This window comes from Lissotriton vulgaris, chromosome 10, assembly GCF_964263255.1.
Source record: "Lissotriton vulgaris chromosome 10, aLisVul1.2, whole genome shotgun sequence".
NCBI classification, from domain to species: Eukaryota; Metazoa; Chordata; class Amphibia; order Caudata; family Salamandridae; genus Lissotriton; species Lissotriton vulgaris.
In genome coordinates, this window is record NC_141698.1 from 952,553,100 (window position 1) to 952,579,252 (window position 26,153).

The 26,153-nt window shown below is 43.5% G+C and overlaps 1 protein-coding gene across 1 annotated transcript in view; it reads left to right on the forward strand.

Annotated features, from left to right (window-relative positions):
• Positions 1-26,153, forward strand: part of MALRD1 (MAM and LDL receptor class A domain containing 1) — a 2,333,045-nt gene that overhangs the window by 908,965 nt on the left and 1,397,927 nt on the right. The window contains exons 21-22 of the mRNA XM_086939858.1: positions 2,023-2,687; positions 17,944-18,699. Coding sequence (XP_086795984.1) covers positions 2,023-2,687; positions 17,944-18,699 — 1,421 coding nt within the window. The remainder of the gene's footprint in view (positions 1-2,022; positions 2,688-17,943; positions 18,700-26,153) is intronic.

Genomic DNA, 26,153 nt, shown 5'->3' on the forward strand with positions numbered 1-26,153 from the left:
CTAGAGACTTACAAGTATTAAATGCCAGTTGAGGATAAGCCAGTCGTACCTGTAGTGTCTTCCTCACCCTGTTGCTTTAAGGTTCTTTGGAACCTAGAATGTCATGCCTGTTCGTGTTCCCTGAAGATCAGTTGCTTGCTGGTAGCTGATGGATGGGGTGTTTTCCAATAAACCTCTTTGACATACCATAATCCTGTATGTCTTTATTTTACTGAACTTTTCATTGGCGACGAGGACAATTCGAGGAAAAGGCGTAGGAAAGGACACCTCAACATCAAGCTAAGTTTAAAATTTGGAAAAGGAGAAATTGTGACTTTTCATATTTAAAAGAAAGTTTGAAAGAAAGGATTGAAAAGTTTTGTCTGGATGAATAATGAACGTATCTTCCCCAGAGGCAGTGTGTTAAAAGGGAGAGAATTTAATTTCCCCAGCGGCTGTTTGGATTATTTGGGAAGGTATTTTGTTTATTAAAAACGGAAATAGTCATATATTAACAATTGATTTAAAAGAATTCTTCTCCAGCGGTAGTCTATTTAAAGAGAGGAGGGTACTTCTCCAGCGGCTGATATTTATAAATTTATTGACAAGAGAAGATTTGTTAAAAAACGGACTCGGAAGTTTAAAAAATAAATCGAAATCTATACATTGAAACTCGTTAAAACGACATTGAAACTCGTTAAAACGAAAGTTATTGTCTTGCAGTTCATTTGTGCTGTGACTTACCAAGACTTGTGTTTGCTCTTAATGACATTTTTCATCGAGCCGTTGGTGAGCTCTGGCAAATTGTGGAGTTAGCGAAGTCTTCATCCTTCAAGCCTCAGTGAGTAATGATGACGCATTAGAATGCGTATAGCGGTATTGGCGAACGTGAGCATTCGCGAGATCTGAGGACGAGAGCTGCATTGTTGTCTGGAACGCGGAAGTAGTCTTATCCTCGGAGAAGTGGAACGCAGAGGAGTATTCTTTGGTGTGAGGAAAAAGCGCTCGCGGTAATAAAACGCAGAGGAGTGTTCTACTGTGTACTTTAATAAACAAAGTGGAAAAGGAAACACTTCTAGAATTTAAACCTCTTCAGGTGAAAGTGGAAACGCATTTGGTTTGGAACCTCTTTAAGCGAAGCGTCTATTCTTTTACTGAAGCCTCTTCAAGCAAGTGCTGTAAGAAGTTGGTATTTGACTAATGTTTCAGGAAAACTAATAACAAGAAGAAAGTGACAAATTTAGTTAGAAGAATCTAACTAAGAAAATAATTTAATTTGGTTGAAGAATAGCTTTACATTTTGTATAAAGTATAACTTTCTTTTTCTTGTGGTGAAAGTGTGTTTTTAAGTTTTACTTCATTTTAGGATGCAAAATGTTACTATTCCACCATTTTTTCTCCCTGATCCAGGTGAACCTAAGGTAAAGTGGAGTAAATGGAAGAAAATTTTTGCGCATTATGCACGGGTATGTGGCACTAATCTAAGTGCGGAGAGAAAGTATTCTCTCTTAACGCATTGTTTAGGAGGGGAAGGTCAGGAGGTGTTAGAACATTTACCTGAACTTTCTGTTCAAGAGCAAAGAGGTTTGGATGAGTATGAGGTATGTTTATTGAAGTTGGATAAACATTATTTACCTTGTGTCAGCACTATAATGGAAAGGTATCACTTCGGTAAAAGAGAACAAGGGAAGGATGAATCTATTGAAGAGTATTTATCTGCTCTACGAAAGTTATCTTCAACATGTAAATTTGGTGCGGTGAATGAAGAACGGTTGAGGGATCAGTTAGTTTTGAAATGTAGAGAGGAAAGGATCAGAGAGGAATTATGGTTGAAAGTTGAACCGCCTTTAGAGGAAGTTGTGAGTATAGCAAAAAGGGTGGAGCACATGTTAAAATGTGTTAATGAATTAAAAAGTGACAAGTTGAAAGTTGAAACTGTTGTTGAGGATGTGAAAGAGATTGTTTGTCAAGTAAAAGAGGTAAAAAAAATTCAAATGAACCTAACAAAGAGAATGCTTCTTTAAATGCTTTTTCATGTTTCAGGTGTGGGAAATCTGGACATAAGGCGAATTCCAAAACGTGTCCGGCATTAACCTTTGTGTGTCATGCTTGTGGAAAAAAAGGGCACTTTGTAAAATTTTGCAAATCAAAGGAAAGAAAGGTCTTTAGAAAAGAAGTAAAAGAAGTAATTTGTCAGGTTAAGGAAAGTTTGAATGATGATCATCCAGTTGGTAAGGTGAAAATTGAAGGTGTGGAAATTGACGTGAAGTTTGATTCATGTTCTCCGATCACTATTGTATCTAAGGAAATGTATGAGAAACATTTTGAGGGAAAAAACAAGCATTGTAGGATGGATCTCAATCCAGGAGGGTATGGTGGTTTCCCCATAAGTATGTTGGGTTATTTTAATGCTTTAATTGAAATTGAAATGAACATGATTGTTGGAAAGGTTTATGTCTCAAAGGTTGGTGATTCTTTGATCAGCTGGTCCCATCAGCGTTTGCTGGGGGTGATTTTGAATCCAAATTCAAATCCGCAGATTCAAATTAATGAAATAAGATCTGAAGGGAATTCTTTTGTAAAGGAGTTTCCTCGTCTATTTAGGAAAGAATTAGGTTGCTTAAAAGGGTACAAGCATGGCATAAAAATAAAGAGAAATGCTATTCCTGTTATTGCTAAAGTTAGGAGGATTCCTATTGCGGTTCAGGGTAAGGTAGAAGAGGAAATAAAGAAACTACTTGAACAGAATATTATTGAAGCTGTTGAGGCGACTGAATGGTTGGCGCCAGTTGTTGTGTGGTAAATAAAATATTACCCTGTCGGAATTTCTATACTTAAACAATGGGTCATGCATATAATGAGAGGCAGAGTCCGTGGTGTCCGATTCAAAAGGGCTTTATTTCAGTAACTCGACTTAAGGGAGAATCGGGTTCCATCACCACTAAGGTTCAGGAAGGATCGTCATCTGAACTTTATTCGCAGAGTACATTATTTATACATTTAAACATACATTACATTGCATAGAGAAGGTGGAGCAAACGAAGGAGAGAGATAAGAGCACATGGGTGTGCGAAAGGGCGTGTAAGAAGGCGTACACGTGGGCGTTCACTTGAGGAGTCATAGGTGTGTCATAGGTGGGTGGATACATGGAGGGGGTCTGGGTGGTCAGCAGGAACCTTTACCCTACTTGTGTGCGCAACTTGGTCATGACGTGTAATTGACGTGGAACTGGGGGAAGCTGGGGGGAGCTGACTTTCATTCTAGTAGAGGAACCTTGGATGTCAGGACGACCTGCACTACTGGTATTATCTGATATCTTGAGTTTGGAGGATATATTATCTGAAGTAAAGGTCGCTCGGGCAAGGGTTGCTCATCTCTAAGAGCCAGTATGTGCATATATTTCTTCGTGCATTGTGTGGGGGCCATGGGCTTTCTATGGATGCGAGCTCTGTAAATCACTTAAACGGAGACAGAAAGGCTGGGCTCTATCTCTGCAGACGGGGTTCTGTTTACCTTCTTCACTAAGCAGGAATGTGTTTCTGTGGAGCAGAGCAGATAACTGTAAGCAAAATACTGTCTTGGCAGGCCGGGTTGGGGCTCCTCTCGGCTGAGCAGGAAGTATGCGAGAGGTCAGGGATACATAGCTAAGCTAAACTGCAACTTTCAGAGTGTCTGGGAGGCATGGAGCCTGAATTCGGGTCCTGGCTCGGCTGAGCCACAAAAACGGGTTCATCTCGACTTTTAAACGTGCACCATGCAAATGCATTGGCAACATAGGCAGTGCAGAATTAACGTTTCTTTCATGGAGGGCTTGGTAACTGACATTCTAACATTGGACGGAAATGCAGAGGCATTATTATTACAGGCATGAGAGGGGAAGTGCATTGGTGACATGGACATACATAGGGTACATGTAGGGGACACATTGGCCATATAAAATTTCTATTTCCTCATTCCCTCCTTGTCCCTTACTGTGCCCTTCAGGACACATCTATATTCATGATACCGTATATCTGATCATACAGCATCATTTGTTCGTCTTTTTTCTTTTGTATACGTGGATGGGGAATACAGGCAGTGGCACACAAGCCGCAAATCGCCGGGCCACATTGCAGACAGAGACAGCAGCTGGATATCATAAGCAGTATCATTCCTAGGAAAGACAACACTTTCCATCCCCATGCTGATATTACACTCCAGAGCCAACCGGACCAAGTCCATGTGCCTGGGTTTTGATGTATCTCGTGAGCTATCTTGTGGAGTCTTGTTATTGCTGCATACACGGATGGCGCGTTATTAGGAATAAACACGCAACAACTGGAGCCGATCACTCTACAAGCCCCGCCCCTATCTGCCAGGATGACGTCAAGGACAAGGCGGTTCTGAAGAACAACAAGTCTCATGGCAGACTGCTCCTCGGTCAAGTTCGCTAAAGCAGATGCAGTCTCATTCACTACTGCTTCAAGAGTTCTTGTTAACCTACGTATCAGTTTACTGTTTTGGATGGGACCTATGAAGAAAAAGAATCCTTTATTGAAATCTGTATATTGCTCCCAAGCTGTCTCAGTCTGATCAATCACTGGGGAATCGGTCTCCCTCTTGTTTCTAACATGCACTAGTCGGGAATCTCGATGATATCGGGATGGGGCTAGGAAGACTGGTGGCAGCAGGAACGCTATATAACATGTCCCACCCCAGTCTAAGGGCAGACGTACATAGGCTGTCGGACCGCAAATGAAATAGGAATGGCGGGAAGCTTTGAAAGTAGACTTTCCTTTATCATTGAACTCGACTACAGTATTACAATCACTGTGTCCTAAATGCACTGACCCTTTCTTTCTAACACACAATTCTCCTTTTACTGGTAGGACTGATATGAACGGTGGACCTGTATTTTGCTCGGGCTGAACATTCAGAATCATAAAGTTAAGGGAAGCATTTCCTTGTGCGTACACTTCATTTTCTAGATCGGTCCCTTTCCTTTGGGGAAGACCATCTTCGTCTGGAAAACATGCCTCATTCATTACTTTATTCAAATCTCCCCAGATCCAATCGCCCTGGGAAACTGTGGACTTTCTGTCTAGTGATGACATTAAAGCAAACCATGCTCCGCACGAACCATTGTGCGAGAACGGAAAAGGAAAAAGGGGCAGAACTCCCTTTGTTTTCTGATAAGGTGGGAGTCGGCCACATACCCAGCAATTTGTTACATTGCTGGTCTGATGAGAATGGTGCAACATCCGAATAAAAGTATTGTTGCGCAGGGCTAGTCGATATGACAGTTCATGGGGTGGCAGATCACTGAATGTGTGCTCTGTGGTGTCATTAAAGGAAGAATGTACATGTGAGGCAATAGGAGGAAAGAAAACATGTAGTGTCAAGCTGATACATATAATCGTTACACTTAGAAGAAACATAATAATCAGAGTTACTATACATCTACTGCGTAAAATCTTGCAGTATTTCTCTCTCATCTTGCTCTTTTTGCTATTCTGGTCTACGATCTTATACATGTCAGGAACCTGTCTAACCGATTCACCACCGAGTGGACTTAAACAATTAAACGCTGTCTGACTTACTAGACCGTAATTTAGACCTATACTCCTGTTGCGGAGTCTTTTCTAGCAAAGGGGGCTTTGAGTCATTATTGTCGGGGCAGTCTTTAGTTTTTATCAAAGTTCCGGAATCTCCAAAGAATTTCTTGCAATGCTGGGCGTGGATCCAGCCTTTGCGTCCCTCGACCTTGACGGCAGTCCTCGTGGTAAGCAGTACTAGTTTCGGTGTTTTCCAGCGTGGCTCAAGAGGGCTTGAACAATCAAAGTTCCTTATGTAGACCAGATCACCAGGGACGATGGTGTGCTCTTCGACTTGAGTGTTGTCGGGGAAAGCGGCGGCAACCTGTGAACGACAAGAGAGTAGTGCAGACATCAAGGAAGCCAGGTAATCTGTCAGCATGTTACTGTCAACATCAGTAATTTTCTTAGGCATAGGCGTACCCCACATATTCGGTGGTCTCCCAAAAACCACTTCGTAAGGGGATAGGCCTGTTCTGGAATGAGCTACCATACGCATGTAAAAGAGAGCAACCGGCAAGGCTACCATCCAATCCACGCCTTTCTCTGCACAGACTTTTGCTAATTTTGTTTTAAGAGTCTGATTATGGCGCTCAACAAGTCCAGCTGCTTCAGGGTGTCGTACACAATGGAACTTCCACTGGTATCCTAACAAAAGGGACACTTGTTTCATTAATTCAGAGGAAAATGGCTGACCGTTGTCTGAGTACACGACACGGGGCAATCCATACCGTGGGAAAAACTCTCGTACCAATTGCCTGGCGGTGGTCACAGCAGTATAATCTGGGACTGGGTATGCTTCTGTCCATCTAGATAGTGCACATACAACTACTAGGACGTACTTGTAACCTCTACATCTGTCCATCTGGATATAATCCATCTGGAGGACTTCAAAAGGATGGTCAGGAGGATGGAATCCACCTTGTTCCACCGGAATACCTTTGCCTGGATTGAACTGGCAACAGATCATACAGGTGCGTACTTTCTGTTTCGCTGCTGCACGCAGGTGCTTGTTGAACCAGATATTCTGTAAGCTGTCTAGCATTGCCTTTTCTCCTAAGTGTGCTGGACTATGTGCTGTGTTTATGATGACTTGTACCATAGAGTCTGGGAGAAACCATGTAGCTTTGCCTTTAGTCATCCAACCTTGGTCAGTCTGGACCCCTCCTTGTTCAGTCCATTTCTTTATTTCGTCTGGAGTGGCATGTGTCTGTATGTCGAGTACATCTTGTGAAGGATCCCTGACTGTCATACTTTTCGTCAGTAATGGTCCCTCTGTCTTTGTCGTGTCTGTTGGTGTCTGGGCTGTAAGTTTAGCTGTTCGGTCTGCCAGGTCGTTACCCTGGGAAATGGTGTCTGTAACTTTCGTGTGTTCTTTGCATTTCATGATAGCTATGGCTGTAGGCAAATGTATTGCTTCTAACAGAGCCTGAATAAGGGGACCGTGCTGAATTTTAGCCCCATGAGAGGTCAGGAAACCTCTCTCCCTCCATAACACTCCGAAGTCATGAACAACCCCAAAGGCATACTGTGAATCTGTATATATGTTCACTTTCAAGTTCTTGGCTCTTTTGCAGGCTTGTGTCAGAGCGATGAGCTCTGCTGCTTGTGCTGACAGTGTGTCTATTCTTTGTGTCTCTATGACTTCAGTATCAGTAGTCACAGCATATGCGGCCACTAACTCTCCTGTGCTTGTTCTCATGCATGAACCATCTACATAGAGTGTCAGGTCAGGGTCGGGCAGGGCAATGTCTGTCAGATCTTGTCTTGGTTTCGTCACTGTATTTATTACTTCCACACAGTCATGTGGTGCAGTGTCTACTGTGCTTGAGGGCAAGAGTGTAGCAGGGTTGAGAATATTGCATCGTCTGATCTCTATGTGTGGCTGAAATAACGTCAGTTCATATCCTGTCAGTCTCGCTATAGTCAAGTGCTGTGTCTGTGTTCTGTTCAAGAGAAATTCCACTGCATGTGGAACCTGTACTGTCAGGGGGTGTCCTAACACTATGGAGTCACTCTGTCGTATAGCTAGGGCTGTTGCTGCAACTGATTTCAGGCACGCAGGCAGAGCCTGGGCCACTGGATCCATTGTACTAGAAAAATAAGCACAAGGCTTGTGTTTTCCTGCTTGATCTTGTGTAAGAACAGATAATGCTGTTCCATCTCGTTCAGTGACAAATAGCATAAAAGGTTTGCTGTAACAAGGAGTCGCTAAAACTGGTGCTTGACATAAGGCTTTTTTCAATTCTTCAAATGCCAGGGTATGTTCGTGTGTCCAAGGGAGGACAGCCGAAGACGCTGCCTCCTGTGTCGTCAGCTGTATGAGTGGTTTGGCTAGATAGGCATACTGGGGAATCCATTGTCTGCAGTAAGAAGTGAGGCCAATGAAGGCCCGTACTTCCTTTTGTGTCTTGGGCTGTGAAAGGTTAGCAATTAACTGAATACGTTCTTGTGTCAGCTGTCTACCCCTCTTGGACAGCAAGTGTCCTAGGTACACCACTTGCTGTGCACAGAATTGCAACTTCGAAGGGGACACTTTGTGCCCCTTTTCTGCCAGGAAGTGTAAAACTGTCAGTGATGCGTGTTCTCAGTCTGGTTCTGTTCGTGCTGTGATCAGGATATCGTCTACATATTGGAGCAGTGCAGTGTTAGCAGGCATGTGAATACTGTCCAACTGTCTTTTTAATGCTTGGCTGTAAATGCTAGGACTCTCTGTAAAACCTTGAGGAGCTCTCGTAAATTTAAAGCTGCGTCCATTTAAACTGAATCCGAAAAGGTATTGGCTATCGGGATGAATCGGGACACTGAAAAAGGCGTTCTTCAGGTCAATTACAGTAAAGAACGTTGCCTCAGAATCAATTGCAGTCAGTAATGAACAAATGTCTGGGACCACTGGGTATTGAGGTACTACACACTTGTTCAGTTCTCGAAGGTCAACCACTAGTCTGTAAACTGGTGGTGCATTAGGGTCTGTTCGTTTAAGAATAGGGATGACAGGTGAATTACATACATTCGAGTCAGTCTCTACTACCACTCCTTGTGCAATGAGCTCGTCAACAATTTTCAGTAAGGCTACTACGGCATCAGGTGGTAACTTGTATTGTCGGATTCGTGGTAAAACTATTCCTGTTTTGAGTGTGACACGGTGTGGCGTAATGTGCATGTAACCTACGTCAGTCGGACCTTGTGCCCATAAGTGCTGTGGTACATTCTGGAGTCTGGGGTCAAAATCTTTCAACACGTAATGTCCTTTAAAATCACGCAAGAATAGTCGTACTCCCTCCGGAGAACAACATATAACTGCACCTAGTTCTTTCAATGTCTTTATACCAAGCAAGTTTTCTGGACATGACTTAGTAAGTAGCAAGTCTGTGGTACGTGACAATGGACCGACCCCTAGGGAAACTGGTTTTGACACTTCGTTAACAATAGGCTTTCCTGAAAATCCCAGGGAAACATTCTGTGAGCCTGAAAGGGGTGCCCCTGGAACCTCGTCATGACTAATGGTAGTTCTGCTCCCCCCTGTGTCAATCAGAAATTTTCTGTCTTTTCCCAATACACGACTATGTACATAGGGACCCTCTTGATCTACAGGAACCTCAATAAGGGGCAAGCCAACTTCCCTCTCTAGGCTGTTTCATGAGAACTGTTGGTATTCTGGATAATCTGACTGTGTGTACTGGTACATTTGTGTTGTGGCAGTAACAGGTGGCGGTGGTGGTGGTAAGGTCGCTACTGTCTGGTTTGTGTTCTGTAGGGTGCTATTCTGCCTTGGAACATGTGGTCGTTCTTTTGTCTTGCCTGTAGCTATATTGTGTTTCAGGACAGCACAATCTTTTACAAAGTGACCTGGCTGTTTGCAATAATTACAATTCCCAGTAACAAGTGTTGTGCCTTTTTTGTTCGCATTGGCTGGTACCGATTGTGCAACCAGCACTTTCATTTTCGTATCTTTCATGCGTCTCTTTTCATGATCCTGTTCCTCTCTAATTCTGTTCTGGTGGTATTGTAACATTTGCAACATATGCGAAGGACTATTTGCTTGCAAAGTACTCTCAACCTTCAGTACTCTATTCTTGATCTGGGGTGAGGAATTCTCTACTAATTTGCTCACGAAAAGATGTGGATATGACTCGCTACTGGGCTTAAGGCCACTAATTATAGAAAAACATTTCTCGAATCTAGAATAGAAATCACTCGTGTCCTCGTCTTGTTTCTGTTTACAGGCTGAAATAGCATCCCAATCTTCCTTTTTAGTAGTCAATAGTCTCGGCAAGACCTGTATCAGGAGTTCAGGTAGTTCTTTAGCTTTGTCCCCAAGACCAACCCCTGGGAGCCTTGTTCTATGCTCTGCTTCTAACGCTTCCCAACTTAACTTTTTCTCGCCCACCTCCCACTCTTTTTCCTTAAGCTTTTCATAAATACCAGCAGGCAACAGTACTTTCAATAATTTCAGAATGTCAGCGTACGTGTAATCTCCTATGCGGAGAATGTCTTTTAATTCACGGTGGAACCCCCCCCCCGGTCTTTATCATGGCAGGGCAGCATCTTTTTCATTTCCAGTATTTCCAATTTCGTCAAGGGTGTGTAAACATACACTCGCTGAAGCTCACCCGCCGTTGTTTTGACGGGATGCACCTCTCGTAGGGGGTTCTGTCTGTCTATGTGCAAGTTCTTTCTGTCGTGGTGCGGGGCAGGAAGCATGCAGGTGGTCAGAGAGGACAAGTACTTATGTTGTTGATCCAGAATGACATTAATTAAATCAGTACCTAGGCCACTCCATCTTTCTAGAAGTATATCGTCCAGTAACTTATACAAGGGACCGGGATCAGAATATCGATTCTCGTACAACGTTATCAAATGTTGAACCATGTAAATACCGGCCAAACGCTGTTCGTTCGGTGGAAGGCTCAAGAAGGTCTGGGCCACTATATCATCGCTATATATGTTAGAATTGGACACCCATTGGACGGCTGACCGGGCCAATTCCTGTTCGTGTGGGGTGTGGGGTCTCTCGCTCTCTACCCGTCTTTTCAGAGCTTTTTCAGTGGCTTGGAATAGATTTTCAAGGCAATATCTTTCTTTTATAGCCTGTCCTTTTTTGCGGTAGTCGAGGCCCTTGGGTCTGTCAAACTGTTGTGCTTTGCCTACGTAATTTATTTTATTCTTTTCCTCGGGTTCTGGGTCAAGATCTTCCGATGATGACTCAGACTTCCCGTCAGACTGTTCACTGTGTATTTCTAAAATCTCCTTTCGTATTTTCTTGTACATACTTTCTGTCTGTCCCTGTTTATCATGCCTACCGGCAGCTATGTTGTCACTCCAATCCTTCAGACCCTTCTTTACCTCCTTGTCTGGTTGGTCTTGTTCCCTGATCAGACAGTTAATCATAAAACGTAGAATGACATTCTTAACCTCCACCTTTCTGTGTTCCATGGCCTTTTCTATACTCTCGGATCCCTCCCCCGTTCTAATGAAATGGTATATTTTATCTAGGTGTTCCTTCATGTCTGGTAACATGATCAAATAGTCGACGGCATGTCTTAATCTAAGTGAAAACACGAGCATTGGACCTTCTCCTGGTACCGGATCGTATATACAACGTGGGATCGTTACGGAATACTTAAGTGGTGTTGATGTCAATTGTGGCGTTCGTGGTGGCCCTAGCCCTATCGCTGTTCGTGGCGTTGGCGGAGTTCGTGGCGTTTGCGGTGGCCCCCCTCCCACTGCCCCTTGACCTACGTCGTCTTTCACGATCTGCTGGAGCAGAAGCTGTTGGAGCTGAGCCGCTGGTGGGGGCGGAGGGAACTCTGCGTTCACATAGTCCGGTGCGGGCTCCTCTAGATAGGAGAAAATAAAAGCCTCAGCTGCTGTCGGCTTCGCTCTAAGTACTCTAAAGGGTACTGGTGGTGGTGGCAACTTACTGGGTACTTCTGGGGGGGTCGCTTTAGCTAGTTCTTCTGAGAGGACGGGATAAATACCTGCAACGAGGGCATTTCTTTCTCTTTCAGCCTGTTCTGCCTTGACCCGTTCCCCCTCCTCCCGCAGTTCCTTTTCTTTGGCTTTTTCCGCTGCGTGTTTACTTCTCTCTGCTTGGTGGAATTCTTTCTCTGCTCTCCTATGTGACTCTTTACGCCATAACTCAATGGCATCTTTCTGGGATGGTCTTACTTTCCTTTTCCATAGCGCTTCCTCCACTTTCATAATGCATTCAGAATCCCATGTTCCTGAAGCAGGCCATCTATACTTTTCCTCTAAATCCTTTGTGTAATCTACCCACAAGTCTAAAAACAATATGGCATCTAGCCCATGTTTCTGGTACATAAAATGACCAGGTGTGTCTCTAGGCGGGACAGGAACTGACTCTTCGAGTATCCCTTTCCTGGTCCCTATCTGACGTAATTTCGAAAACAGTGGCATGTTGGAACGAACTTAACGAAAATGCAATATACCCAAAAATAGACTGAAAACAACCATTCACACTACAACGTTAAAACATTGAAAACAGATACATTCTGACTAGTACATGGGGAAAAAAACATGAACTTGAAAACTGTTAACTTTATGCACTGTAAGACAGTACAACCATACCGGTCTCATAAAGAGACACGTCTTTACCGTGTCCACCGAAATGGACCCATCTTTACCGTGCCTGTGTAAAGAGACACGTCTTTACCGTGTTCAAATAAATGAACCCGTCTTGAACTATATGCGTTCCCTATAACGGTACTCATCGGGAAGCAGAACTTGAAGGCCTCAGAAACTCGATACTGCGTGACTGCGGTGCTGTTACTGCTACTGCGCATGCGCCTCGGAACGGGTGGGCCTCTGGATACCTCGGACCTTGCTCTCTCACGGCTTGGGCTCTGGTTGGGATGATCCGCAATCCTCACCGCCTCGTGTGGATGTCTGGTCGCAGTCCGTCCTCCTCGTTGTGGGCCTGAGGGAGTAAGCAGGAAGACCCGCTGGCGTGTACACTTTGAAGTCCGTCACGGCTGTGAAAGGGGGCAAGGGCTGGACCTACATCACCGGCGCGTGGGGAAGGGGACTCGTCCCTGTTCTGGGCGCCAGATTTTGTGGTAAATAAAATATTACCCTGTCGGAATTTCTATACTTAAACAATGGGTCATGCATATAATGAGAGGCAGAGTCCGTGGTGTCCGATTCAAAAGGGCTTTATTTCAGTAACTGGAGTTAAGGGAGAATCGGGTTCCATCACCACTAAGGTTCGGAAGGATCGTCATCTGAACTTTATTCGCAGAGTACATTATTTATACATTTAAACATACATTACATTGCATAGAGAAGGTGGAGCAAACGAAGGAGAGAGATAAGAGCACATGGGTGTGCGAAAAGGCGTGTAAGAAGGCGTACACGTGGGCGTTCACTTGAGGAGTCATAGGTGTGTCATAGGTGGGTAGATACATGGAGGGGGTCTGCGTGGTCAGCAGGAACCTTTACCCTACTTGTGTGCGCAACTTGGTCATGACGTGTAATTGACGTGGAACTGGGGGAAGCTGGGGGGAGCTGACTTTCATTCTAGTAGAGAAACATTGGATGTCAGGACCACCTGCACTACTGGTATTATCTGATATCTTGAGTTTGGAGGATATATTATCTGAAGTAAAGGTCGCTCGGGCAAGGGTTGCTCATCTCTAAGAGCCAGTATGTGCATATATTTCTTCGTGCATTGCGTGGGGGCCATGGGCTTTCTATGGATGCGAGCTCTGTAAATCACTTAAACGGAGACAGAAAGGCTGGGCTCTATCTCTGCAGACGGGGTTCTGTTTACCTTCTTCACTAAGCAGGAATGTGTTTCTGTGGAGCAGAGCAGATAACTGTAAGCAAAATACTGTCTTGGCAGGCCGGGTTGGGGCTCCTCTCGGCTGAGCAGAAAGTATGCGAGAGGTCAGGGATACATAGCTAAGCTAAACTGCAACTTTCAGAGTGTCTGGGAGGCATGGAGCCTGAATTCGGGTCCTGGCTCGGCTGAGCCACAAAAACGGGTTCATCTCGACTTTTAAACGTGCACCATGCAAATGCATTGGCAACATAGGCCTCAGTGCAGAATTAACGTTTCTTTCATGGAGGGCTTGGTAACTGACATTCTAACATTGGACGGAAATGCAGAGGCATTATTATTACAGGCATGAGAGGGGAAGTGCATTGGTGACATGGACATACATAGGGTACATGTAGGGGACACATTGGCCATATAAAATTTCTCAGTTGTTGTGAACAAACCCAATGGGGATATTAGACTCTGTTGTGATTTGAGATCGCTCAATAAGGAGGTGGTAGTTGATAAGTTTCCTCTACCCAATATTGACAAAATTTTGACTTCTCTTGGTGATTCTACAATATTTTCAACTTTAGATTTAGCTCAGGCATATCATCAGATTGAGTTGACGCAGGAGTCGCAAGACCTGACGGCTTTTATTACACCTTTTGGATCTTATAAATATAAAAGGATGCCTTTTGGTCTTGTGTCTGCTGCGTCGGTATTTCAAAGGGTCATGGCATCAATCTTGAGAGGAGTAAAATCGGTAAAATGTTATCAAGATGATGTGTTGATTCATGGGAGAAATCAGGAAGAGCATGATAGAATTCTGAGAATAGTTCTTAGGAGACTGGAATCTGCTGGACTTACTCTGAAGTATGAGAAGTGTAAATTTTCTGTGGATAGTGTAAATTACCTGGGTCACAATATCTCTGCTCTTGGTATATCTGATGGTGGCTGATCATAGTGGTGGCAGCACTGTGAGATTCCGCTGGGGAAAGAAAGGCAGACTGCGAGTTTACTCTACTGCCTACTCGCTCTCCTGTATTCTTGTTTTAGCGCTTTTAAAAATCGAATCGGCACTTTTACATCTAATTGATTAGAAAATTCTGATGTATGTATTTTTAATAATTTGGACCCGTTTTTAACCTTTGTGCTGTTTTCCCGGTTCCCCTGCGCCCTGTTCCACCGCGGCTGCTCTGTGCCGATTGTTGTGGAGGGCCAGGTCGGGCGGCGCCATCTTGAGTGAGGTCCGGTCCCTGGCTGGTCGGGAGGTAGCGGTCCAGCTCGGGGAGGGGCTTGGGGGTTAAGTAATGGTACCTCATAGGGCGCGCAGCGGGCGCGCCGTCTTCGCGCCGAAGGAGCGCCAAAGGAGGGCCCGTCTGTGCCCGTCCGTGCCCCGGACGGGCCCAGGGCCAGCCATTCTGCCCGACTCCCTGCAGGGATGGCAAACCTAGAGAAACGTATGTATTCTCGCCACGATCTTGTGAAGCTTGCCCCCCCCTGTGTAGGGTTGCCATGTCCACGTGTAGATCTTGGTGGAACTTGGGCTGAGTGCCCCAGCTGTGGCTTCCTCCCCCAACCTGTCTTACCCCCTCGCCTGGTCAGGAACGCCGGTGTTGCAACCATTAGGGCGGGACTGATTAACGCTAGATCGATGGTTAAACATGCTGCGGATATTTTCGATCTACTGGTGGATGGCCAGCTGGATGTGCTGTTCGTCACGGAGACGTGGATGACCAGCACCTCCGCTCCGAGTGTGGAACTTGCTGTCCCCAGAGGCTTTAAAATTGCGAGGGTAGACAGACCTTTGGGGAGAGTAGGCGGATTGGCCGTCATTTACAGGGAGGGGTGGTCCTTTGCTGCTGAGCCTCCGATTGCGGGTGTTGACGGCGAGGTTCTTCACTTTGCTATAAAACTATACCCGCACTTCACCTTAGGTGGTTCCGTGATTTATAGGCCCCCTGGCCAGGCCAATCATTTCTTTGACTCCTTAGAAGAATATATAGTGCCGCGGGCCTTAAGCTTCCCTAGGTTCCTTTTGGTCGGCGACCTTAATATTCATGTAGATACCCCTGACTCACAGGATGCCCGTAGGCTCGGCGAAATTCTTACCCTGGCACAGCTCAATCAATGGGTTACCGTCCCAACTCATGAGGGAGGTCATCTGCTTGATTTGGTCTGCTCCAATTTTCCGATTCAATCTGTGACAGTGGAAAAAACAACTTGGTCTGACCATGACCTGGTCAGGTTTGAGTGGTTTTCTGAGGAACCTGGTCCCATGCCCACCATCTGTCACGCCCAAAAGATCAACTTGCCCGTGTTTAGACAGGCCCTGTCCAGAGCTCGCCCGAAAATTACGATGCTTCTGGACGAGGCGGTCGGCGAGTTTAACGAGTGGGTGCGGCAGGCGGCCTCTGCTTCCATCAAACGTACAACTGTGTCTAGGGTACGACACTCTCCCTCCCAACCATGGTTCTCTCCTGAACTGAGGGTGATGAAACTTGGCTGTAAAAAATTAGAACGTGCGTGGAGGTGCAGCTATAGCCCAGAGGCTAAAGCCACTCTACGTCTAGCACAGAAAAGTTATTATGCAGCCATTAAGGGAGCAAAAGGGAACTACTACGCAGGGCGTATTGCAAAAGCAGATAACAATAGCAGAGAGATCTTCGCTATTGTCAAGAGCTTTGTTGCGCCTGTAGCTGACGCAGTTGCTCTTCCGTCCTCTGCGCAATGGTGCGAGGATTTGTCCACCTTTTTTATTAGTAAAATAGCGAAGATCCAGCAGGACCTTATGGCGGCTATGTCTGCTGACTGCGTAGTGACTGACATGTGTCCCATACTATGTCTTTACTCTGGACAACAGCTTCTGAACTTTGGCCAAGTTGCTGAGGGTGATATCTTGCCCCTCCTGCAATCTCTGAAATCGGGTTCTCCCGCTGATCCGTGCCCGGCTCGGGTGCTTTCGGAGGTGGCGGATTTGGTTTGTTCTGAGATCACTCAGATAGTGAACCTCTCCTTCGCCTCAGGGGAGGTGCCGCTTGGGTGGAAACAAGCCAAACTTCTGCCGCTTTTGAAAAAACCAGGACTGGACGCGACGGTTCCTGGGAACTATCGTCCAATATCTCTTTTGCCAGCACTTACGAAAGTTTGTGAGAAGGTGGTGCTTCAACAATTGGAGAATTTTGTTGAATCTTCCAATGCCCTCCATCCTGCCCAATCTGGTTTCAGAGCTACTTATAGCACTGAGACAGCGTTAGTGGAGATGACTGAGGCGATTCGGGACTGTTTGGACGGAGGCGGTAGAGCGGTCCTAATTTTATTGGACCTCTCTGCCGCGTTCGATACCGTCCCCTACGAACTCCTTCTCGCTAGGCTGTCCACTATTGGCATTGGGGGAATGGTGCTGTCTTGGCTGTCTTCGTTTCTCTCCGACAGGTCCCAGCAGGTCTGGATGCCCCCCCACGCCTCGAATCCTAAACCACTTCTCACGGGGGTCCCCCAGGGCTCCACTCTTAGCCCCTTACTGTTCAATGTTTACATCACCCCCCTGGTTTATCTAGCGGAACAGTATGGGGCTAAGATAATTGGGTATGCGGATGATACCCAACTGCTGTTCACCTGGCCTGACGATGATTTGGACCCATCAGTAGTTCATCGGTGTCTGTCCTCTGTATTTCGCTGGCTGACTCAGGCCCAGCTGAAGTGCAATGAGGACAAGTCGGAGGTGCTTTTTTACGGTTCCTTCCCCCCTCCGTTTAAGAACACATTGTGGCCTCCTAACATCCCTAGCCCGAAAGAGATGGGAAGACCAGCTAAAAACCTGGGCATCTGGTTTGCAGAGGACCTTAGATTTGAGGAGCATATAAAAAAGCTGACAGGCACCTGCTTTGCCACGCTGAAAATGCTCCGCAAGCTTTTTCCTCTGCTCCCTAAAGAGGCTAAGGAGACGGTTGCCCGAGCTCTTATACTGGCAAGGCTGGACTACGCGAATGCTTTGTTCAGCGGTATTCCGGCCTACCTGGTGAAGCGCCTGCAAATCATCCAGTACGCGGCCGTCCGTCTGATCTTTAACATCCCCAGATGGAAGAGCGTACGTGCTGAGATGAGCACCATTCACTGGCTCCCGGTTGCGCAACGCATCCTGTTTAAATCTCTGGTGCTGGCGTTCAGAGCCATTCACGACCAAGGCCCCGTCTATCTGAGAAAGAGATTTACTTGTTATGTGCCAACACGCTCTCTTAGATCATCCACGCAGCTGAAACTGTCCCTTCCCCGTTTCAAACGTGCCAGACTTGGTGGCCAGTCAATCTCTGTGATTGTGGCCAGGGCGTGGAACGCTCTACCTCTTTATCTGCGTTCCTCCCAAACTGTGGCGTTATTTAAGAAAAATTTAAAAACACACTTATTCAAGAGTTTAACATAAGTTGTTTTCTTTGTGGTTCTGTTCCTACCTTTCCCCTCGCGCCAGGATACTCTCAAGTAACGGAGCGCGCTACAAAATAGTTTATACATACATACATACATACATATCTCCAAAGAAAGATTTGGTTGATAGTATTAGTAATTTGGAATGTCCTAAAAATAAAGAAGAAGTTGTTTCATTTTTAGGCATGGTAGAGTATTATGGAAAATTCATTAATGATCTAGCCAGTAAATCTGGCAACTTGAGAGCTTTAATTGTTAAGAACAAGGAATTTGTTTGGACTGAGCTTTGTCAGAAGGAATTTGAGGGAATTAAAAATGATTTAGGAAATGCCCCGAATTTGCAGGCTTTTGTTCCTTTTGAGGAAACTTTTGTTGTAACTGATGCCAGCTCAAAAGGGCTTGGTGCCATTTTGAAACAGAATAGAGGTGGATATGAGAAACTCATTGCCTGTGCTTCTAGAAGTTTGCGAGGTGCAGAATTAAACTATTCTGTTATAGAAAAAGAAGCTTTGGCTATATTCTGGGCTCTTAGAAAGTTTAAAAAAATTTTGTGGGGACAGGAGTTCAAGGTTTGCTCGGATCACAAGCCTTTGAAGGAGATTTTCACAAAAAAAGGTTTGGATTGTGTGTCTTCACGTATAAGGAAATGGGTAATTGGTCTGCAAGAGTTTAATTTTTCGGTAAATTATATACCTGGTGTGGAAAAAGTGACTGCCGACTGCCAATCGAGATTGGTTAGAGATGCTGATTGTTTATCTGAAGAGGAAGAGATCTGTCAAGATGAGGTGAATGTGTGTGAGATTACATCTGGAATAATACTTGAGGAAGAGTGGTTGGAAGAATGTGGAAAGGATGAGGTTGTTTCTAAGTTAAGGAATTTGATTCAGGAAAATTTAGAACTTGACAAGTCTTTTGATAAAGTTTGGCACTTGGTATTTAGTGAGTTGTCTGTTGAAAATAATGTTTTGTTAAGAGGCTCAAAATTAATTCCTCCTATCACTTTGAGGAAAAGAATAATAGAGGAGGCTCATCAAGGTCATCTAGGAATAGTAAAAACGAAGGAAAGGATTTGTTGTTCCTTCTGGTGGCCTGGAATGGATCCGGAAATAGGAAGGAATGTGAGGGAGTGTGTACATTGTAAAGTAAGTGATAAAATTTTACAACCAAGAACAGCACCCATGGTTTGTAGGAATTTACCCACTGGTCCTTGGGTTGATATTGCCATTGATATTGTAGGTCCTCTTTCTGGTGAACAGAAAACTCCTTTTCTTATCGTTTTAATAGATCTCTACTCCAGATGGGTTGAGATTTCTTCTGTATCGGAAGTCACGTCTTTTTCTGTGATTTCTTTTCTAAAGGAGGTTTTCAGAAGGGAGGGATTTCCTACATCAATTTTAAGTGATAATGGACCTCAATTTTGTTCAAATATGATGGATGAATTTTTATTGTCTTGTGGGATTAAGCGTAAAAGGACGTCTGTATATCACCCAGAATCGAATGGTGTAATTGACAGGTTTAATAGGGTTATAAAGGAGAATATACAACTCTCTAGGGTTATTTGTTTGAATTGGAAAGAAGAGTTGCAGAAATGTATTTTGGCTCATAGATTTTCTCCACAAACTACCACTAAAAAGACCCCTTTTGAGCTGTTTAAAGGTAGAAATCCCAATACCACTCTCTCTCCTGGTTGGATGTTTTGGGGTAAAGGTTTGAAAGACAAAAACTATAAAGTTTGGAAAGAAAGGGAGGAGTTTGTGCAGTCTAAAAACAAGGTTTCTTATGATTCCAGGAAAATGGTTAAGGAATGTGTGGTGGTAGTTGGGGATTTTGTTCGTGTTAAAGCTCCAGTTGGGGCTATGTCTTGGTCAAAGTATATGACTCCCTTGCGGGTAGTGAAATGTTTCAGAAATTCTGTAAAATTGGAGAATAGGAAAATCTGGAATGTGAATCGTGTAGTTGTGGTCAATGGGAATATTTCTAATTCTTTACCCAATGAAAATAGATCTTCTGTTGAGTCTAATATTTGTGATAGAATGAAAGCTTCTCGTGTTAGGAAAATGCCTTCTTATCTCAAGGACTATGTATGTTAGGATGTTGTTTTATTAGTGCTTTCCATTAGGTTGATTTCCTAATGCATTGTACCTTTTACTTCATTTTGTTGTGGGGTCATGCTTTGTTTTGAGAAGGAAGATGTGTAGTGTCTTCCTCACCCTGTTGCTTTAAGGTTCTTTGGAACCTAGAATGTCATGCCTGTTCGTGTTCCCTGAAGATCAGTTGCTTGCTGGTAGCTGATGGATGGGGTGTTTTCCAATAAACCTCTTTGACATACCATAATCCTGTATGTCTTTATTTTACTGAACTTTTCAGTACCATGTTCAAGGAGGGAGCACAAGACCTTTAACACTGGTTAGCAGTGGTAAAATGCACAGAGTCCTAAGGACAACAACAACGAATATAGCAAAAATAGAGGAGTGAAGGCAAAATCGTTTGGGGATGACCCTGCAGTAAAGACCATTTCCAACACATGTACATAATTTGGAGTGTACTGGAATTTTTGGATAATGACAATTCCCTCAAAATAGCATACTTATTGATCCTTGAAAGAAACGGACAGGCCCATGGATTCACCTACGCTGGTTTCTCTATTTCAATGTTATGTTTTATAACACAAGGGTTATCCTGGGATCATTAGAGACTTGGAGGTTCAATATGTAGCTAGAACAGTGGTCTCTGATATAAAACAATGAAACATTTACACATAAACAGGATTTGTTTGCATTCAATAATATATCATAAAATCTAAAAATATTATCCCTTAGTAATGAACAAAGTGCAGTAAGGTGAACAAGTTGGCTTGTTTATTGGGCAGAGTGTGATACAAACATGTGATGTACATAAATATACATTTATCACCAGCCATTGCATACAGTAGCTTTTAATAAGAAATCACGTATTTGCAAATACTTGAAGAAGTGTGTGGTTGGAAGTTGATATTGTTCCCTTAACTGGCTAAACGATTTTAAACTATCCCCTATATATAAGTCACCCAAAATAATTAAACCTCTCGTTCGCCAGTTCACCATTATACGATCCCAACAAATACTAGGATAAAAAATATGGTCAGTCAACGGAGTATATCTGGAAAACTTTTCAATTTTATAGAACATTTTAATTGCCTTCCATGCTTTATAAGCTGCAGCGACAACCTTAAATCTGGTGCGTTTATAATAATTCCAATCCGTATTGAGGAAAAGGCGATTCCTAGCTTCCGCACCAAGGAGTAGAGTGTATATTGAGGGTTGCAATGCTGGCTCCAGTGGTGCTTCCCCTATAAGTAAAATATTCATATGCTGAAGCATGCAAGCATAGTAATATAGAAGAAAGTCCGGTACCGCCCACCCTCCTACAACCCTTGGCAGGACCATGTATTTTTTTGCACGCCGTTCCTTTTCCCGAGACCATAAAGATTTCATACAAATCGACTGCAATTGTGTAATGTAAGCAGAGGGGATCTCTAGTGGTACTGACCGATAAAAATAAAGGATCTTAGGTAATACCATCATTTTTAAAGTATTACATCTACCCACTAGCGTTAAATGCAAGCATTCATATTGATCCAGTTTTTTACGGATCCCAGTAAGTAAACTCTGCCAGTTAGATTGTACCGTAGCGGAGGCCGAGGCTCTTATCCGCACCCCTAGGTATGTAACCTCTGTTAAAACCCTAGCATCTAAATAAGACTTGATGTTGACACATAAGATCTGAGTCTTAGCAGTGTTCAATTTGTACCCAGATACCGAGCCATATACCGCTGCAAGATGTTCAATCTCAGGCATCGCCACGGCGGGTTTTGGAGACAGCACTGCAACATCATCGGCATACGCTAGAACCCGATATTGTTGCTGTTGCACCAAAACTGGCGGGATCCGAGGACTATTCTCCAACATTTTTAAAAACGGATCGATGTATAGGGCAAATAGCAATGGGGAACACAGGCAGCCTTGCCTTGTCCCCCTTTGTATTGATACCTGTGCCGATTGCAGCCCCATTACATAGATCCGTGCACTTGGCTGTTGGTACAACATCTGTATAGATTTTATATACTTTGGCCCAAACCCTCGAGACTTCATCACATCCCATAGGAAAGACCACGACTCTTGGTCAAAAGCCTTCTCGGCATCTAGTAATATGAGGCTCAGTGGCACTTCCAAACCGTTTGCATAGTCTATTAAAGCAATCACCTGGTTGACATGATTGGTTGTACCACACACTTCTTCAAGTATTTGCAAATACGTGATTTCTTATTAAAAGCTACTGTATGCAAGGCACCCAATCCTCTCATAGAGGCCAATAGGAAAGGAGCTCGGATCGGGGTACTCTATAATTTAATGCTAGAGGCAATGCCAAATGACTTAGAAGCACAATCAAGCAAATGGGAGCATAGGCTGGGAAGCCAAGGGATCCTGCTCGAAAGGTCAATTGAGCTTGCAGGACGAGTACTTATGTCTGCCAACCTCGTCACGCAATATTATAATACTTTATTTTACTTGTATCGTACTCCAGACAAAATTTCAAAGTGGGGCGGGGACACGGATGGGAAATGTTTTAGGTGCAGCGCTCAACAGGCGGACGTGATGCATATTTTTGGCACATGTGTTAAATTGAGGGAATTGTTTATGCATGTAAATAAGTTCCTATCTAAGATTCTGGGCACCCCCTTTCAGCTTACACTCACGCAGATATTATTGGGTATAGATATGGGTTGTGCACAAGACGTGCCTACTGACAATAATGGCTATTTGATATTTGTAGTTACAGCGGTTCTAAGGCTATGCATAGCTTCGTGCTGGTTACAAAGCGACCCCCCTTCATTCGCAGTATGGCGGACCCGGTTTCTTTTTATCTATAATATTGAATATAGTTTGTATGCACTGAAAGGAAGGCGGAAAAGAGCATTGGGGCAACTAATCTGGGGTCCGGTTAGAACATATATGGATGCAGAAGACTGATTATTTCTGATCATTTCAGATTTTCACTGCACCGTGATTCATATTCTTTCTTTTCTATTACTACTATGCTGTATTTTTGCTTATATAACGTTACAATCTGTGAAAAAGCGGAATTCCCCTGCATTTAAGTTCTGATTCGATTCTTGTTTTGTTTCAATTTTTTACAATGTATCGTATTTTACACTGTTCTCGCAACCCCACAACTGCAAGATGAGAAGTTTCATGTTTGATATGTGCTTATGATCTATATCTCAATAAAAATATAGATATATCACTAGCCATTAAGTCACAGCCCGAAACAATCATAAATTATGAAAGAGCAGTTCCACTTTAGCAGTCAATGTTGGTTCAACAATTTAAATACAAGGATCTTCATTAGGATTCCAGGGTAAAAAACCTGAGAGGAAATTTACATAAGGAACGGGAAGACAAAATTGGGAGATAACATTATATATTACACAGAAATTATAAATTAAGGACAGGCACCTTATATTCTCAGTATATGCATTATTTTATAAAGTATACTTAGGCACTTCTTACTTCAAAGACCTCATATTATAAGTAGGGCTCCCAGATTAATGGTATTTATTTTTTGGACAATTCCGTCTGCATTTAGCCATATTTATTTTTTGTCAACTTTATCTGCATTTATCCATATTTATTATGGGTTTCGTGAAAAAATAAAGGAGATGCTGGTACATCTCAACATTTATATAACCAATAAATATCCAGTCATGCTTGAATGCATGCCAGGTTTTAGTGATATGAACACCCGCAGAAGATAAATCAAGGCACTCAAATGAAAATATGCACATTTCAGTATCAGCCTTGTGAATATCTACTGCTGTTTAAGCCTCTTTACTGAAATTCCTTTTTTTACCCCCTAACCTATCAATCCACACATTTATTGGCCTGGCAATCATGGCAAAGTGTATTTAGAATCACTCAAAAAATACCCAATTTCCATTTTCAACCACATTTAAAAATGTATATTGACATGAAATTAAATGGTTGTCTGACAGTATTTTTCTGTAAAAATCAGTAAAAATGGAAAACAGAGAGCCTTAGTTATGAGGAGACACCCTAACTAGGTCAGTGTAGCATCTTTAGACATCTTTATACCTCAGCAGACAATTGCACTCTCATTATGTCATAACAGTTAATAACCACACATTAACACCTCCCTGCAAGTTGCATATTTCCTTGTTGAGTCCGCCCAGAACCATAAGGGTCCTAGCACACATAGTTTTCCGACACTACATCTCCCTCTTTGTTAAATAAAAAGTACAAAAAACAATCACATCACATTTCTTCAATAAGTCATTGAGGCACTCACACCAGTTGGCCAGATCTAGTGGTATGAGATGGTTTAGATGCACTCTGATTGTGCACAGATGTCACTGGTTCTGTTGCTTGATCTGGAATGTCAGGCGGGATCGCCTCATTCATGATTGCAGGAGCTGACAACCATTGAGATAGGTGCTTACAGTGTGACGAGTCCTGTGTGATGGACATCCTGGAGTGATGCACCATCACCATATGTCCTTTGCACAACACATCTCTCAGAGGATTGACAGCAAAAAAGAGTGTCTGTTTTCCGCTTTAGTTTCTGCATGACCGGGACCCAGTCACCTTCATCGAATACTGTTTCCGGAGCTCATCAATGCCGAGTGGCATATGTTTTTATCTGGCACTTTCACGAAATGTCTGTGACACGCACCTTATCAGCACTCAAGGATTGGTCTACTGTCCACTGGGGATGTTTAATTATGCTGGCTATCCCAAATAGCAAAGTAGCAGAACTTTCACCAGTTGTGGAGTAAGGAGATGAACAATAGGCACAGAGGGCTTGCCAAAGAGCCTGGTTTAACTAGATTCCCTCCATCAATGCTAATTGAATTACCCGTTTAAGAGTACCCATGAATCGTTCCACAACACCACTGAGTTGGGGCCACAGAGTTGTGCTCTTTTGATGCTTGACATTTAGTTTGACTAGAAACTATTTGTATTATTTCATATTGAACAATGAACCACAGTCAGATTTGAGAATGGCTGGGATACCATACTCTGAAAAGATATCATCCAGGCCCTTTATCACCTTGTCATGGGTGATTGATGATAAATCCTCTACTAGGTAAAGCATGAAAACTCATGAATGACTACCATGAGATGCTGTTCATTTCCTAAAAGGGCCAAAGAAATCCACTTTGACTCTTTGCAAGCATGTGCAGGAAGGTAAGACATTGCCAATGGATGTTGCGTCACTTTGGGGATGGCACTCTTTTAGTTCCCTCTCAACTGGCTCTTCTAGGCATTGGAACCACTGGGGCTACAATGCCACAATGTCCTTCATGGACAGGTTCAATGACTGGCTTTCCTATGCTCTCAGGTTTGATTATTCTAAAGCCTCTCAATATAGCACCTTTCCTGGGAAAGGCCAGTTCAATGTGTACATTTTTGTTTTGAATTTTTGAATAGGGCGAGCATTCTTTTCCATGATTGAGTTGAAATTATGTCTTTGAGGATTAGCATGGTCTTATCAGCATCAGTAACAGTACCAATCCGTTCAATGGATAGGCCTACTGGTGTGTTGGATGTCAAGCTGTGCTAATGCAATGGTACTTGTGAAAAGTAATCAGCAGGGTTCTGATCTTTACCCAGCCTGTGTACAATTGCATACTTGTACTCTTGTAGTGGCAACCCCCACCTCTCATGAGGAGGCATCTTGGCCTTTGGTATTCAGAAATAGTGAGCAGAGCCTGCTGATCATAACAATAGTAAATGTTTTTCCGTATAGAAACAAATAAAATGTTCTCAATCCCATACTAAAGCTAGACTCTCCAATTTTTTGACTGAGAATAGACACGTTCTGTGTCAGACAGACTTTGAATGGCATAGGCCACAATGTTTCTATGAGCATTTGGATAACCATTATGTTGAGCAAGGATTGCCCTCTGCTGAACTAGGCTTGCATTGATTGTGATCTTAGTATATAACTTGGGGACAAAAAGGCCATCTCTTTGCATTCTCAATCACATGTTTTATACTTTTGAAGCATTGATCACATTCAGCAGACCACTGGAAGGAGACATCTCATTTTGTCCAGTCTCTTAATTGGGCACTCACAATAGCCAAGTCACGAATGTACCTTGAGCAATAACTGCCCATGTCTACGAAGGATTGCAGCATGGTGTCATCTTGTGTGGGGCAAGTAGCTGATAGTGTTTGCACTTTGTCTGGGTCAGGAGTCATTCCACCATCAAAGAATATGTGGCCAAATAATTCTTGTTTGGTCTCGTGAAACTCACACTTATCTAAATTCAGAGTGAGAACTACATCAGCAAGTCACTGGTGCTCTTGTGTAAAAGCTTTGTTATGCTCCTT